At 41.6% G+C, this 17,918-nt stretch overlaps 1 protein-coding gene across 3 annotated transcripts in view; it reads right to left on the reverse strand.

The window, feature by feature from the left end:
* Positions 1-17,918, reverse strand: part of ELMO1 (engulfment and cell motility 1) — a 455,772-nt gene that overhangs the window by 293,938 nt on the left and 143,916 nt on the right. For all 3 annotated transcript variants that reach the window (XM_039862767.1, XM_039862765.1, XM_039862766.1), the window contains exons 6-7: positions 14,067-14,236; positions 5,191-5,226 (exon numbers count right to left, since the gene is read on the reverse strand). In XM_039862767.1, coding sequence (XP_039718701.1) covers positions 5,191-5,226; positions 14,067-14,236 — 206 coding nt within the window. The remainder of the gene's footprint in view (positions 1-5,190; positions 5,227-14,066; positions 14,237-17,918) is intronic.

Raw genomic sequence — 17,918 nt, forward strand, 5'->3', positions numbered from 1 at the left:
AACCGGCTCATGTTTCTCCTCATACAGCTCTGCAATTTCACTGTGTTCTCGGCCTCGACAACGACCTTGGGAATCCTGCAGAAGCCGTGACGCTGGAAAGAAACGTACAGAAGAGGAAGCACTCTCGGCAAAGGACGCTGCCCGTGGTGACAGGGCGTGAGACGGGTGGGTGGTGGTGTCACAGGCGGCCCGCAGAGGTTCCCCTCCAGCTCTAAGTGGACAAGTTACTGACGCATTCGATGCCTCCGTTTCCCCATTTGTTAAAAGTGGGGCAGGCGCTGATGCTGGTGGTCGTGGTGATGCCCGACTCAGGACTGCTGGGGAAATGAAACGAGCTACGCACTGAAGCCCTTGAGCAACATACAGCGCAGAGAGAGCAGCCTGTGTTAGCTGCTGTGATCACAATGCGAAAGTGACACTTTCAAAAGGTAAACAAAGCCTGCGATTTTCAAATGTTTGCCTTCAGTGTGTCAAGAATAATCTGTCCTTAGAGCCAGAAAAAAAAAAAAAATTTGTAAGAAAACAAACCTTCAGGCTAGATAGAAAAACTGCAAGTTTTTTTTTTTGTTTGTTATTTTGTTTTTTAAAAAAGACTTTTCTGAATCACAGATGAGCAACCCTAATATTACAGGTGCCCCCTAGGTGGCATCAGAGGATCATGCCCCCCAAAATAGATTCCAACCCAGAAAATTCAAACTTACTTGAAGGAGAATACAAAAGTGGATAAAGAAAGTGAAAAATGAGTTTAAGAGAGTAGCAAGAATTCTAAATATGAATTCCAAATAATAATTCCAAAATAACTCTTCTTATAGATAATGAATCACAGGAAAATGAAAACATCAGACTGAAAAAACTAAAAGGAAATTGCCTCAGGAAAGTAAGAGAACGAGGTAATAAAAACAATTAGCAAGATTTATTAATAGATTATGTAGGCATTAGTGTTACTGTAGAAACATTATTATCTAACAAAGCATAGTATCAGTAGTAAATTATTAACTAATTTATTATTTTATTATAGTATTAGTAATAAACAATAGTAACTATTTTTTTAACTTAAGAAGAAGAAAAACAGCAACCATATGATAACTCACAGCTGCCATTTGCTTATACCTGGCCTTCTAAACGACCTCAACTGCTAAAAGATCCCCATAAACACGGCTGGAAGATGGCGTCCATGGCCTCCGTGCAGTGCCTCAACGTCATTACCAACAGAACAAGCAATGGATCAGGCAGTGACAAAGGAATTCACACGTTGTGGGAATCAGACTGTTCTTTACACTCCCTGTAGCTAGTTGAGGCTGGGAATCGGGATGATATTAGTCTTCATTTACAGCTTTAGAAGCAAAAGATAAATTATATTTATGCGCTCTGTCTGGAGGCAAAATGACTCTGTTCTCCACTCAACTGAACATCATCCACATGGCCTTAATAACATCTGGGGATGGTCCCTCCTCCCCAAATGCTCCAGAATTCTGCCTACAGACTCCTCAGATGGCTGCAGAGACCTCGGGAAAAAAAGATGGAAAGAAAGGGAGAAGTGTCATTTGGTTCCCAAATGTCCAAGCTGCTTCTGGGGCCAGGAGGATTTCAGTCTCCCAGGAGCTGAAGTGGTGGGGCCCCATTTCTGAGGCAGCGGGTAGGGCCCTGAGTTTTGCAGAGCCATTCACTAGCGTGACTGATCGATAAGTGAGAGAAAAGCTTCTTCACATCACACAGCTTCGCGTCCAAAGGAAGATCACTTTCTTGGCCCACTAATAACATTTCCTAGAATCGTTACATGATTTATATTTATATTTCATATAAATATTGTGTAATAACATTGACGTACACATTTTATCTATTTTAACGTAATTAAGTATTATATAGTTTATAGATATATTAGACATGCACTATGATATATGTAAATATGTTATTAGATATATAATGTATATATGTTGTATTACATATTGTTAAATATAAATTCCTATACAATATGTATATTATGTAATATACTACATATATACTGTATAGATAATGTATATAATTCATTACGACTGCTTGCTAGATGGCACTCTGGGTTTCCACAAGGGAGAACTCTTTGAAAAGTCAACTTTGAGCCTTCGGCAGCAAGGAAAGGATGGCCATGCCAAAATTTTACTGCATTGCAAATCAAGGGACTCAATCAACTCATTTCAAATAAGGCCATTACGAAAGCTCTTATCAAACCCAGACGTAGATGTTTATTTCCACCTCTGATTCAACCCCGAAGAGAGAAGGCAGGAACCTAGGCTCTATCTCTGAAATCGATGCTGAGTGCAGAAGATCAAGGCTAAAGATTTATGCACATAAAGCAACTACATGGCACACGAGGGAGCATTTTCATTTGTTTGGCTTACTTATTTTTTATAAAGTGCTAACCTAAAGATTTTGTCGTACTGACTGCCACAAATTAAGCCGACTGCAAACTTTATATGCTGGTTGAGAGCCACTGTCACAGCCAAGACACCATGTGTGCTGGAATGATTCAAATCAATGTTTCTCATCAACTCAGTAGAGACCATCTTCATTCCAACAGATTCCAGCCAGTCTCAAAGCATTTAAATTTGTGCTGCTAATTTTGTAAAAGAATAGCGTTTCCAAATGTTTCTCCACTGGTTGCCGTGTCCAAGACAGAAGTGGAAAAAAAGGCGAAAATAAAGGCCACTTTTAAAGCTATCGGTAAATAATGCTGAATATATCTTTAATTTCCCAAACTAACATAGTTCTGCCCTACCCTTTAAGTTTTCCACGTACAGCAAGCTCTCAAGTAACGTCGTTTAGTTCAATGTCATTTCTTTGTAACATCGATGCATGCCACAGGATCTAAACTCTTGTTTATATCAGTTAGCCTACGGTAAAACTGGTTTCTTTCTGCGATGTTTTGCTGCAGTTCCAAGAATCTATCGACAATGTTAAATGAGGACTTACTGTACTTTCTTCTGTTTGCCGTAAAATGTATATACATTGAAATGTAGGAATTTCTATATCACCTTTAGACAGTGCCTTAGCCTTCAGCATCAGAGCATGACTTACGTCGGCAAACATTCTTTTGTTTAAAATTTAACTCTGGATCAAGTTTGATTCTTTATTCTAGTCCATTGACCTGTCTGTCTGTCTGACAACATTTTATACTGTCTTAATATAACACTGTCTGTCTTAACTTTACAGTAAGTCTTGAATTCAGTTAATGAAATCCTCTAACTTCGCTGATATTTGTTGTTTTTTCAAGACTGTTTTGGCTATGCTAGATATTATGCATTTCCTTTAAGTTTTGGGATTGGCATGTAATTTCATTTTTAAAAGTGGTTTTGCATTGAACCTACAGATTAATTTGGGTAGAATTGCTATCTTAACAATATCGTATCTTAAAAACCACGCAATGGTATATTCTCCACTTTTTTAGATCTTCTTTACTTTTTTTCCAGCAATATACTTATTTTTCAATGAACAGATATTACATGTTTCTCATTACGTTTATCCCTAAGAATTTTATGATTTTTTGACACTTTGTAAATAGATATTTAAAAATTTCATTTCCTAGTGGGTTAATATATAAAAATACGCCACTTTTATATACAGATGTTGTATCCAGAAACTTTGCTAAATTCAGTTATGAATTTAGAGATCTAGCAATGTCTTTGTAGATCCCTTAGGATTTTCTACAGAGCCAATCATGTCTTCTATAAAGAGAGTTGGTTTTTTCTCTTTCTTTTGATCATTATATCTTTTCTTTCTTTCTTAACTGATTGCTGTGGCTGAAAACTCCAGTACAATGTTGAAATGAAGTACAAACAGTGAATACATTTGCCTTAGTCTCAGTTTTCAGAGGGAGGAAATCCAGTCTGCTAACATTAAACATGCCACGTTTTGGTCGGCGGCCTAATCAGTGTGAGGAAGTTTCCCCCGTTCTTAGGTTGCTGAGAATTTTATGTTGGATTTTATGAAATGCTTTTTCTACATCTAGGACCTATTTTCTGTATCTTTTAAAATGGTTTTTCTCCTTAGGTTTTCTCCTTTGTTTTGCTAAATGTTGAATCACAGTGACTGATATTTCAAACATTAAACCATTTTTGGGATAAATATACATTGGCTGCAGAGTATTCTCCTTTTTATAAATTGCTCGGTTATATTTGTTAATGTGTTTTGCCGGGAGATTTTTCCACCTCTGTTCATTTAATGATTTATAATTTTTATTTCCTGTACTGTCCTTGTCGGGTTTTGCTGTCAGGGTGACAGTGGCCTCACGACTTAGTCTGAATAACCTACTTTGTCATTACAAGCACCAGGACCTGAGCATTAATTTTGTCTATGATCAATAAACAGAAATCATGATTCACACGTAGTCACACTTCCAACACCCCTAAATACCTAAAAAAATAAAACTATTGGCAAATAAATTTGAAGACATCACTTTGGCTTCAGAGCCCTAAATTCCTCTATATTAGCAAGCTATGTGAGGTTGCTAGAGAAAAAAGATGAGTTTGAATCTCCAGATCCACCACCTGATTTTTAGCTCTACATGAAGCACATGATGCTAATGTTACGAGTCTTGTTTGGTGGATAGAAGAGTGAATTAGGAGCGAGCGAGTGAAAAAACACAAGACAGTGCTAGAGTAAACGCTCATAAAAGATGGCTTCTACTGCCATTAAGTGCTTCTACTATATTAAAAATATATATCAAAATGAGATTTAAGAAGCTTTACCCTAAAGCTTTCTATGCTTTATTACAATTTAATAACTAAAGAGCTCCTGAAACTAATCATTTTTCTTTGTGGGAGGGGTAGGGAAAGATGCATGATTTGAAAGCGGTATCATACGCTGATGATGATGAGGTGACTCGAAGGGCTTACAGAGTAAGGTGCGGTCTTCCTCCTCAAAGTGAATCTGCTACAGAGACTGTGTTAGACCCTATTCGCTTGTTTGGTGGACAAGAAAGGCTCTGAGGAGGGGATGCGAGGAAGGAAGTTCTGAGCTCTCAGACACAATTATCACGCGATACACTCGAAGGACAGATAATTGAGCACTTTCTCAGACTCAAAGTAAATAATTTTCATTCCATATTTAAAGCTTGATNTATATGCACATTTATACGATCAATCAAAGGACAGGGTTTAATTATGCAGAGAGGAAGGAAGTGCTACATTATCTGTATCGGTTGATCATAATTCTTACCAAGGCTTCATGATCTTCTGCAATTTCTGGTATCGCCTGCAAAAATTAAGAACAATCATGTGAGAAGCATGTTTGAAAATGAGGATTTTTATACAAATCACATACTGTGAAGAAAGCCCTGGATTAAATATAGGGAAGATTTAACTACCGTGAAGTAGGGAAACTTTATTCATTTCAAAGCATTACTCAAAGTAATAAATTGTTGTTCTTTAATGATAAGAAACAATCAAAAGATCAGAATTAAATAACTAAGCAAACTACTGTACTTATGGGTAAAGGCAACAAGAACACTGCATTTGACTCAGAACGGGTCTATGTCCGACGTGGAAAAATTCATAGATCTAAGAATGGGGTATATTTTCACTGACAAGAGTGGAGCCAAAAAGTACCGGTTGTTCTTAAGTATATACTCAGTGAAGACGCAGTTAATTATCTTTCTTGGGTAATTTTACTTTCCCTTTTCTTGAGAGAAAAAAAAAAATTTGAAGGAAGACATCATGAGACACTGCAATAGCCTCCGGCATCGAGTATGTTCTTCTGTCTGTATTGAATACCCTACCATTATTTGTCCCACCAGCTAAGACCTAAGTTCTCACCTGATTCTAGGATCCCCTGAGAAGCCTCCCTAGTCTCTGATTTCCCTTCCTTGACTGGACTGAGGGTGGCACCCACGTCTTTAGGTACTTTAGTTGTATGACTCAAGACATCTCACTGTCCTTCCAGCTCCTTGAATGCAGGGGCTCTGCACTGTGACTCAACACTATAATATCCAGCACATGCAGAGTAGGTATCAATAATTGGTCAATGAATAATCACGTTTTCAACCACATAAAATGCAACCACTTCAGAAATCTAACTGACCACGAGAAGATCAGATCTAGTCTTTGGTAAAACTGGATGGTCAAAAATGTGTATGAAGAGAACTTCCTCTTCCTCCTCCCCTCCCCCTCTTTTGCTCGCCTTTCTTAAAAACGAACAAACAAACAAAAACCAACAAAACAAAACAAAACAAAAAACATTACTAGCTACCCTCCATCTTCCTCCAAAAAGCCAGTGGGCAGGTTAAAGGAGGGGTGGCCTTGGGAGGCAGGCTGGGGCAGAGGTGAAACCCTTTACGAAGGGCCAAACGCTACCTTCCACTGGAAGGATCTGGGGCTTCTTGGAGAAATGGCTCCTCCCAGGGCTGGGGCAAGGAAAGATTAAGTAAGTCTCGAAAATCTCATTGAGCCTGAAAGTTAAGAAATGCTCAAAGAATAATGGAAGACAGGTCAGAAGAACACAGAGGACGTTCCACTGCCAAATCTGGGACAAATTGAGCATCAAAATAAATCAAAATAGTAATATACTGTAGCCCACTGGAAAACAACGGGAATGAACAGGTCTATGCTGTTTTAAAGTGTGGTAGGCTGGTACTGTTGAAGAAACAATCTCTGGAAGAAAAACATACAAACCTCATTTCTACTATCTTCCATTTTCCATGGTGTAACTATTCCGAGATTATTCATTAACTAATTACTGAGTGTGGGGGTGGGGAGGTGGGGAGCATCTAAAAGGTGCTATCTTAAGGGGTCAAAGTGAACACCAAGAGTAAGACATACTGTGTCATCAATAGGACAATGGAAAAAAAACGCAAGCATCTGTGATACCTCAGCCAAAGACATACAATATGGGTCTAAAAGGATAAAACATTGAATAAAACTGTAGAAAAAAATTTGTGTTTCAATGGAAAATCATGCAGTGTTTATCTGGCACACTCTTCTGGGTTATCAGGTCCAGCCCTATTGCCTAACTGATAGATATGTATATTTCATCTTGTCTGTTGGTAATTTAATTGACTTCCTCCTTGAGGTGAAAAACAGGTTTGTCTCCATTTACAATTCATTTCAACATTCCTTTGCTCCAAATAAATTTGTGCCCTTTGAATTTTCCTTTGAAATTTTTATAACATTTTGCCTGGTTCTCTCCAACCACATGCATAGAATGAATTCTTTTAACATATGTTCACTTTTAGATCTGTATGAAAGTCATGCTTTTATCATTCCCTGAAAATTACCTTTAATGAATTACCTCTTAATAAACCCAAATTGGAGGACAGTCTATGAAATGGCTGACCTATATTCTTAAAAAGTGCCAGAGTCACGACAGAAAAGGAACAAGTAAGGGGTAGTGACAGAAAGAGATTAGGGGAAAGACAGGACTGTTGGGTGCAAGGTGCTACCCTGAGTTAGACCTTTGTATGAAAGGACACCACTGGAACACCAGGTGAAACTTAATCTTGCAACTTTTCTAGGACGTGAGTAACTGTTAAGTTAATTAAACCAGGAGCTCAGGTCACTGAGGAGGCTCTAACATCTTGGTGGCCCGTGCAAGCAAATCCGAATCTAAGCCTGGAAATGCCTTGAGCTTTCCACCAATCACAAACAGCCAACTCAGCTTCAACTACAGCCAATCACATCACGCCCTTGTCCTGCTCCGTCCCTTGGCTCCTGTGGGCGGAGACTGCCTCACAGCTTCTTGTGTGGCATTAGCCGATTTTATCTGATTTTTGCTCAAATAACTTCTTAAAATGTTTATTATGCCTCAGTTTATCTTTTAACAGAACTGTTTCAAAATAAACATATGTAGTGAGTGTGTGTGTGTGTGTGTGTAAGTAACATATGAAACACTCAGTGCAATTTTTTGAAATCGCCTCTGGCCTGGGGCCTGGGCACCCTTAGGTATTTATGTGTCCCCGTCCTGTGGCAGACGCTGGCCTTGGAAAGTCCTCCCTGACCAGAGTGCAGAGATCATAAAGTCAGTGCCAAGTCACGAGTCACAGTGTTTCTTACTTCTCAACGTCCTCACTGTAGATGGAGCATAAGCGGAAGAGGAACTTTGTGCTGTGATGTCTGTTTTCCTCACTGCGGGTTTTCCCTCTGCGCCTCTCAAAATACCCATCTTTTAAAGAAGCCTGACCAGAAGGACAAATGACTCTGGAAAGGCTGGTGTTTCAGAGTGGCCAGAAGCCTCTCATTTCAGCCGAAGGCATGGCATCCTTTTCCCTAGCAGAAGATAATCTCCTTAATCAGGGCGAGTGCCCCCTTCTCGTTTCCATTCCCGGAGTGACAGACAGAGACACAGAGACAAAGCGAAAAGGGCGGGGTGGAAGCAGATCCAGTTTAAGGAATTTTCTGCCCCACGATTCCTGACAAAGCCCAAGAAGGTTGGCCCCTTTGGCGATTATGATGCAAATTTCTGGCAGAGCCCAGAAGGGCTGCTGGGTTTAGGGACTCCCTGAGCTCTGCAGTGCACACTTCAGGAAAGCAGGCAAGGAACTGGGAAGACCTGGCAGCCTTCTCAGCCCAGGCCCACAGACCACACAGAGTAGTTTCTTTTTGGTGTGGTCTGGGGAGCTGTTCGCTCCTCCGAGGTGAGCTGTAGGATGTGCACCGTGTCACCTGCACTTAGTGGCACTAAGGTAAGTCCCTGATCCATCTGGCCTGGCCTGGGCCATCCCAGGCTTATAAAAGACACCAGATTCTTAGAAGCAAGAGCTTGAGTTAGAGTTGATTCATCTGTGTCCTTGGAGATTAACAAAGTTACTTTCAAAAAGGCAACTCATCTTTTGCATGAAGACGAAATTTCAAAAAATGTCACACATAATCCTAAACTGTCATCTGTAATTTTGTATCTCTCCCACACACCTTCCCCCATTGTGCCTAACCCAGCATCAGGAATACCCAGCACCCAAATAATAGGCGCTTTGCTAAATGACTGAAAGCTACAAATTCATTCTCAAGTGCAGCCCAGAGGCACCAGCAAAGCCATGACATCATCCGGAGGGTTAAGTCAAGTCCTACCTCAATTTTCACATCTTCTAAGAAAGGGCCACAGCTCTGATTCCAGCCAGGAGAAAATGATTTGAATAATGACAGTTTAATATGAAACTCTTCATCTGTTAATGAAGAATGGTGTCTTCCGTGTGAAATGTATGGCGGAATGAAGAGGGGATTAATAATTCATACGAATAATGCCATTTGTTTCTAGGACAATTAGGGGCTTTGCATACCTCTAGAGTCACTGTGAGACTCTTTCCACTGCTAATACAGCCAGATTTTGGAGCAATGACTTCAACCAAGCCAATAAAAAGTACTCATAAATTCCTCAGATTAGTGAGGACTCCTCAGATGCCTCACTGCTGTTTTTCTTAGAAAAGCTAGAATCCCGAAGGGAACATCGACCCAGTACTGACCAGGGTGTTAAAACGAACATGCTCACACACACACGGCAAAGTCTAAATCAGGACATCTCAGCAAGCTGTGGGGACGTTCTTACTTTAAAACGGCTTTAAAATGTGTACATCCTCTGAATCAAGAATTTTATCCCAACAAAATCATGTAAGTGCTCACGAAGATTTTGCTAAAAGAAAAGCTGATTCAAGAACACTCACAGTCGTGAAAAAACTTGAAAACAATGAAATGTCCAACAGCAGGGGAATCGTTAACTATATTGTGCATGACCTTCAAATCACTGTGTTATATTATGTATCAACTGAGTCTTAACAAAACTTTAAAAATAAAATAATATGCAGACCATAAAAGTGATGAGGGGAATAATATTTAATTACATGAAACTACTGTTAGGTATAAAAAGCAAGCTACCAAGAGCACGAATAGCATAATTCCACTTTTGTAAAGCCTGTACATGTATGTGTGTATGTAAAAGAATATACGAAAAAGATATACACCACGATCTTAAAAATGTTTGTCTCTGGAAAGGCGGATTATACATGATTCTTATTTTACTGCTTTTGCTTATTTGTGCATTTCGTTTATTTTTTAAACAATAAATATATGTATATTTAATTAAGGACAGAAAGCCAATTCAAAAAAACCTGTCTGAGTTTTTGGTAAATACACAAATTTAACTTTTCTCACACTTGACTTTTCTGCCCAGGGTGGTGCTAACAGCTGACTCATACTCCCAGGGCGTAATTTTCCTGTCACGTTGCCAAGTGGGAAGGAGACTACAAAGACACTGTCCTTTCGTTCTTGAGAACGTCCCCTTGTTCCTCTGACTGTCTAAGAGTGGGAGGACACAGGGTCAATCGTCCACACTGTCTGTGCACATAGAGGCACAGAAGAACACGGTGCCCTGTTAAAACCCGAAGAAAAGCGTATTATTCACCACATGAAAATAGCGTTGCAGGTAGAGTTTTTTTTTTTTTTTCCTCTCTCAAATAAATCATTTCTGAGACTTCTTTGGATGCATTTTTTTTTTTTTAATGCTGTCCATTCTTGGTGTTTTTCACCTGACACCATTTCCTTGCTCGGGTCGGGGCGACACAACGTTATTTGCTTCCATGCTTCCATCTCAAACTGAAACTGGAAATAGAATTTCCAAATTCCACACAGATGGAAAAATTAAATTCAGGTTTTCAACACTGCTCTTCCAAAGTGACATGTCCTCATTGTTCTTTTGTTGCTAATTTGGCCTCGTGGCCCCTCTTAAAACCAGCTGGAGAGAGACTTTAAAAGCTCAGCTTTGGGTAATGAAAGAAGGCAAGCAATCATTACAGATAAGAGTAAGGAGGAAAATTCCAGCTACATTTCTTCAGTGTTTGTTAAAATTTCCGCAGCTCCTGCTTAGAAACCTCTGCTTTCCCAGCTGGAAGTGTGCCCAGGGTCATGATTAAATGCCTTCCAAACTGCAGGACCTATTTGATTTGTGTGGTTTCTATTCCAAAGGTTTTCTGTTCATTAATTAGAGTCCTGCTCTAAGTTTAATTGAGAAGCCAGATTTCCTTACAAGAAAAATGTCTTTCTCTTTTGATTTTAATCTGAGCAAAAGTTCAGGGGGGAAAAAAAAAAAGCTAGGGACCAAATGATCACAGCTTCTTAGGATGAATTGCAGGACCCAGAGGAAGGACGGCAGGAGGCTATGGAGCTCCAGTCCTTCCTCCCTCCAACCCCCAAGGCCAGCCTGACTTTGAACTTACGCAAAATGGCAGGCAGGGCAGGAAAGGTGATCTAGACAGACACCGCTGCTTCCCAGTACCACAATGTGATGGAAAAGTGTAAGAGAAAGATGCAGCACGGAGCTCACCTAAGATCTGGTCTTGGGTTCTGCTCATCTGCCTGAGACCTGGCTGCGTGTAATAAACTGGGACGGCATACGAATTATAAATAGTTAAATATTACATTGAGTGTAACATGCCTTTTTTTAAAAAAAGGAATTCAATTATTGTCGTTCAAATAAAGTTATTCAGTATTGACATTCTCTCATGTTGTCCCCAGCCTTCGTCTGAGGGATGCGATTCTTTGGAGCCACTCTATACGTCAAGATAGGTTACAGAGTAAGGTGATGGCACAGGGAAAAAATAACAATGTTGACAAGACGAATACATAGCATCAGTTTTTCTTGTTAAGCAAAAGATGAGTGTAATGGGTGGAATTATGTTACCCCAAAGTCCACACGTTGAATCCCTGACCCCCCAGTGCCTGAAAGGGGACAGTATTAGGAGACAAAGCCTTTAAGAAGAGGTGATTAAGTTAAAATGTGAACATTGTAATCTGACCTGACTGGTGTCCCTAGAAGAAGGGGACATTGGACACACGGAGAGGCACTAAGGGTGCCTGCACCCGGGGAGAGATCACGTGAGGACACTGAGGGAAGGCGGCCGTCTGCGCGTGCCGGAGACAGACCACAGACACAACCAACGCTGCCGGCGCCGTGCGTCCAGCCTCCAGGACCGTGAGACTCCGAATGCCTGCTGTTTAAGCCGCCCTGTCTGTGGTATTTTGTGACGGCCGCACTAGCAAAACAGTATAATGAGCAACTAAAAACTAAGGCTCCTGGCATGCATGTTTTTTCCCTCGTTGTCAAAACATGTAACCGCCCGCTTGTGGAGGGGCTGGGGCTCCGCTCTAGCTCTGACTCAGGGCGCGCATCACACGGACCTCTGCTTCCAGCGGATCTACCAGTGTCATTGCAGTCATGATGGCAATTTTGGTGAATCTGGAAGTATTAACACAACACTACACTGACTTTTCAAAAGCTCGGGTCCTAGACTCCTCGGGCTCTGTGGCAAAGCCTCATGTTAGCAGGCTCCTTTACAGAGGGCTCCAGGGCACTGCTTGATACGTCAGTGGCTGGGGACTTAGATAAATCAATAAGCATGGGAACATTTTTACTTTTTTTTAACGTGTGACTGAGGTAGCACCCTGCAGGGCTCTCGGTCCGGCCAGAAGCAGCGATGGCATGGAGCAGGTCCAACCATGTGTGACAACACCACAAAGTCATCCAGGGTCCCCAGTGAAGGTGTTTGTCATCACGACTCACGCTCCACGGCTCCCCAGGAATGAGGGTTTCCCACACTGACTGCACCCCGCAGCTTCCGACACAGACCCCGCTTTCTCCTCTTCCATGGTCAAGCCGTTTGGATGCCTATACTTATTCTACTTCTTTCCAGCTGTTCCAAGCTCCAACTCCAATTTATAGTAAACACTTCAGATTCTGACAACATCCAGAATTTCAGTTTTCCCGCCTCCCTCCACGTTGACGTCTGCCAAAATTTTCATGAGCAGAGTTTTAGTCATCATTCAAAAAATAAATAATACCTGCCCACAACCGACACTTTCTAGACACCCAAGCTTGCTTGCCAATCCTCTTAGATTTGTGTTTCTATCCATTTGCTCTTAGATTTTTTTTTTTTTTTTTTCTCTACAAGGTAAGACCCTTCCCTGCCAACTCCAAACTCTATACGATGTTCCTGTATGGGAGATATTCCTGATGTTATAAAACATCCTCTCTTTGAGTAAGAAAAAAAAAACACATCTCTTACTGGGAACCGAATGCAGGGGGTAAGTATGCTGAGTGTAGACGGAGGAAGGAGGAAGAGAGGAAGGAAGGAGGGGAGCGGGCTGAGACAGGTCTGCAGCACGCACGGTCATCAGTGCATTCTTGGAATCAGCAGGTACTAAAGGGAGATTTAAATGAGCCACATGTCAACCCCAGTTCTCAGTGATATCTAGTCTTTTCTAATAAATATCTATCTCAACTCTGCACATTATTAATTCAGCATATTAATATGTAACTGTCTCAGCATTTTTACATGCTCTAACCCACATGCTCTAAGAGTCTATGCAAGCAGCACCTGGTCATATAGGATTAAGTAGTCTCCTGTGGATGCTGGCATTGGGTGGTCAGGGGAGTTAGCTGTCCACACATGTAGGAGCAACACACACCGTCTGGCTCCTTACACTTCCCCGTCATGCCAGGGACTGAGAGGGTGAGCTCCCCAGTCAGAAATGCCCAGCCGTTTCTGGCTCATGATAGAACTCGAACTCCTTCAAGACCCATTCACTGACACTCCGTCTGTAAGGTTCCTGGGATGTAGCTGGTCTAATTTCTAGACTCGAAGCTTCAAGAGGAATCATACCTCAATTGAATTCTGCCTCCATAAATTTTTGAATGACAAGGCTCACATCGGTTTAAATTTCCCAACTTTCACTCTTTTGCATACAGTCGGTATTTAATAAATGTTTATCGTATCTCATTTCAAATAATTAAGGACATGTATTTCATCATTCTAATGTTAATTTTTCAAAAACTTTTTTCAGGGATGCTATTAAAGATAATAACTTAATATTTTTCCTTATAAATCTGAAATTTCAGGGATCTGACGGGATTCTACCTCATCTTAATACTGGTTAGTTGGTGTGTGGAGGACGCAATGATACTGAAATTACATCTTAAAAGTCATTTTTTTTTTTTTCCCAGAGCCTAGTCAATTTCTGGTCTATAAAACTAGAAATTGAAAGTATAAGGGAAAGTGACAAAAACCCAGCATGCTGGAAAGAACAGCACACGCTGGAAGTCTGGATAAGGGTGCTTACTCAGTGCCGCTTTCGACCATCTGCGTGAGGAGGAAGATGCCATCCAGGTTGATAAACTCCTGGGCAAAGGTAACATCCCGGGAGAGGCTGGCCAGGTCCTTCAGGGCTTCCAGCTTGGCATCCATACTTGACGACTGAATTCGTTCATGGAGCTGCTGGGCGTTCTGAGCCTTATGGGGCGAAAACAAAGGGAAGAATTTACGGAGGGAACCACGGCAGACAGAAAACCCATGTTTCAGTCACTGAGCAGCCAAGACGCGGAGGCTGAGAGCGCCGAGCCTCTGCGCGTACCACGGCAGGACGCCGCCCTCAGGCCCTGCCGGTGAACATCACCGCGGGAGCGGGCGGCCTTCTTCTGATGGGGCCCGTATTTCCATCTCTCAGACAAGCAAGGTCCCCAGAACAGCAAAGCCCCAGAAACAGAAAAGGTGTAGCAGTGAGGAGGGGGAAAATGGGGAAAATGTTCATCTCTCAGGTAAAATTTTTATCTAAAAACGACAAAAAGCTTTTTGCTTAGTTAAGCAATTACACAAATGTATACAGCCTGTTCACCAGTTTGGTCAATCCTCTGAGTGATAACTGCCTAAACGCAGTGTTCAAAAGCTTCATTAGACACCCAAACAATCTTTCCGGGTTACTGACAGGCTCCCAGCACAAGACAATGCTTGTAAATTTCCCTGTTTTCGACATGTGTTTCCCATACATTCACTGCTTACTGCACGAACTTATGACAAAATAATTAGGCAACCAAATTAGCAGCTTTGCCTAGAATGAGACATCTTCTTAAAACATTTGCACTTGGCTTCTACCAGCAGGGCAGGGAGGATTGGAAATATAATGGACAAGCTGAACTTCTGGATAAGAAATGGTCTAAATTTCTCATTCACACAGTATAAGTTTTCATCTCTTTCAGTTGGGACAAACAGTAAGAAAAAGAAAATATTAACTCTTTCACCCCGACAGGCTCCACAGCCACAGCCCCCTCCTCCCTGCTCAGGTCCCCCTTCGCTGTCACCTGGAAGAAGCCCCAGCACTGGCTGGGTCACCAGAGAAACCAATGCAATTCTTCAGGGACCAAGATGGATGAAACCCACGCCCCTACCCCTGGGTCGGAATATACTGTGTATCCCCTGTTATTATAACCAAAACTGACACTTTGCATCAGAAATCAGAAAAGACGAGAAAGGAGGAGGGGAGAGAGAGCCCTTCTGGCTCATTCACGATCTCCACGTACATGACACTTCGCTTGAACCCTAAATCTCACATTTTTAAGAGGGAGAATAGACGGCTGAGCAAGAATCACTTTATCTCTTAAAATTGTCCAAAGATATACTATTCTCTAAAATTTTCAAACGTATATACAGCATTAACATTAACCTATATTTGACCCAAGGGAATCGCTTTGAGTTCCTTGAGAAACACGTTTCCCCAGGCAGGAGCTCTGCATTTACTGTAGGCATCGTGATGATAACGAGCACTCAAAAACGATTCTATGCTCGTTACTGATGTTAACTAACGTATCGGTGCCGTTAATACTGGTGATGGAAACAGCTGACAGTTACCTGGCACTTTGTAGGAGCCACTATTCCAAACACCTTGATGAAGGAATTCACTTAATCTGCACAGGAGGTGCTCTCATCGTCTTCATTGTACAAAGGAAACTGAGGTTCAGACAAGTTCGGGGACGGGCCCAAGGTCACGCGGCTTGTCAGTGCTGGAGCTGAGACAGAACCTGGGTGGCTGGACTCTGGATGACAGGTCCTAAAGCAGTGGGTCGCAAATTGTTGCATGTGTGAGAACCACCTGCTCCCCTGTTTAAAGCCTCAGGGCCTCATCTGGAGTCTCTGGTTCTCTAGGCCTGGGACGGGGTCCCCTAGACTGCATTTAACGAGTGCCTAGGTGCTGTTGCTTCTGCTGGTCCCAGAGCCACATAATGAGAAGCACTGGTTTTAACACTAATGACTGCATCTCCCTGTGAAGACAGAACGTACAGCCTGCCCCACTGGGCACACAGGCTCTGATTCTGTCTTCTAATCACCACCTTGTCTTCTTCAGCGAGGACAAAATGACCCCTTCCTGGCTTATTGTACAAAACGATGATCTGCTTGCCCTTGTAAAAGTGTCTGCTTCTCAGGAGAAGCATTTGCTAAGGAAATAAAAAGAATAAGCCAGTAATTGTGGGATCTAGGTAGATGAGCTTTAGTACACGATTCTTTCCAGTTTTGCATGTGCTTGAAATCCTACCTACTTAAACATTAATGACTTAATTAATTTAAAATAAGGGTAGTGAAGAGAGACAACAGCAGAAATCTGAAAAGGACAAGTGTCTTGAGCAGAGGAATCAAGACCAAACTCCCAAATTGCAGGACTGCTAGAGGTTGCAGTCCTGTTGTGGAAACCGAAAATGTTGTCTCGAGATAGTCACACACCAGAATAGTAAAGCAGGAGCCTGACGTGCCGGGGTCTTGGCCAAGTCCAAGAGCAGTAATACGAGCTCATCTAAACTGTGTCCAGCTGCAACGTTCAGGTCACAGACGCGATGGCCCGAGTAGTTCCTAGGGAGCCATCTACCCTCTCTTGTACTCAACCCTGTGCTTGAAAACAATGTGCCCTGTTTAGATTGATGGTCTTTTTTTTTCTTTTTCTAAGGTATTTTCAATTACAGTTAACGTACAATATTATATTAGTTTCAAGTGTACAACATAGGGATTAGACATTTGTACACCTCACAAAGTGAACTCAGCAATTCCACTTCTGGGCATTAATGCAAAGAAATCCAAAACAGTAATTTGAAAAGACGTCTGCACCCCTATGTTCACCGCAGCATTCTTTTCGATAGCCAAGATTCGGAAGCAACCGAAGTGTCCGTCAATAGATGAATGATGAAGATGATTTTTAATTTGTATATATATATATATATATATATATATATATATATCTATATGGTATATATATATATTTTTTGGTGTATATATATATATATATATATGGTATATAATATATATATACCATATATATAATATATATATTATATATACCATATATATATATATATACCACCTACACACACACACGCACACACACAATGGAATATTACTGAGCCATTTAAAAAATAAAATGAAATCTTGCATTCGTAACCGCATGGATGGGCCTGGCAGGTCTCATGCTGAGTGAAATAGGTCATGGGGGGCCCTTGTCCTCCAGGGCAGACCTTACTCTTGCCATCAACTAAGGAGTCAACTCTTCAAAAAACAGGAAGAGTCCCGCAGTGTCTGCGGTTGGGTGAGTTTTCCTCTGGGTTTCTAGACGTAAGTTCGGCACTGTAGGGGCTGGGTCATTTAGGAAGGCGGACGGTCCCAGCCGGCTGGGTGGGCGGTGCTGACGAGCTCCCTGAACTGGGAGTGAGACTGTGGAGCTGCCTCACGCTCTGCCTCTGGTCAGCAGCGGCACCTCAGCGAACGTCTCTGAAGCTCTCTCGGCCTCGTTTTTCCCACCCGTACACTGACGAACTGTGATGAGGTCACATGTGAAGTTCCCTCCAACCTGCAGAGTCACAGATTGTTTCTCCGGTGGGCAGGGACCCTCATCACAGCGTGTGCCCGGAAAAGGTGCTGCTCCATAGCGGTGAGTCCCTGATGGGTGCCCCAATCAAAATCTTACATCAAACGTCTGGGACATTTTTAAGGTACTGTTTTTCTCATTGGAACTTGATATGTTTTGTTTTGTTTTGTTTTGCCTTCTTTAATTTTTAAATAATATGACTATGAAACTCATATTATAAAAATATGTCTGATAGAAAAGTTTTGTAATGAATATATTGGGGTTTTATAAGGACAACATACTTTTTTTGGG

This window comes from Pteropus medius, unplaced genomic scaffold, assembly GCF_902729225.1.
Source record: "Pteropus medius unplaced genomic scaffold, Ma_sr-lr_union100, whole genome shotgun sequence".
Lineage (NCBI taxonomy): Eukaryota > Metazoa > Chordata > Mammalia > Chiroptera > Pteropodidae > Pteropus > Pteropus medius.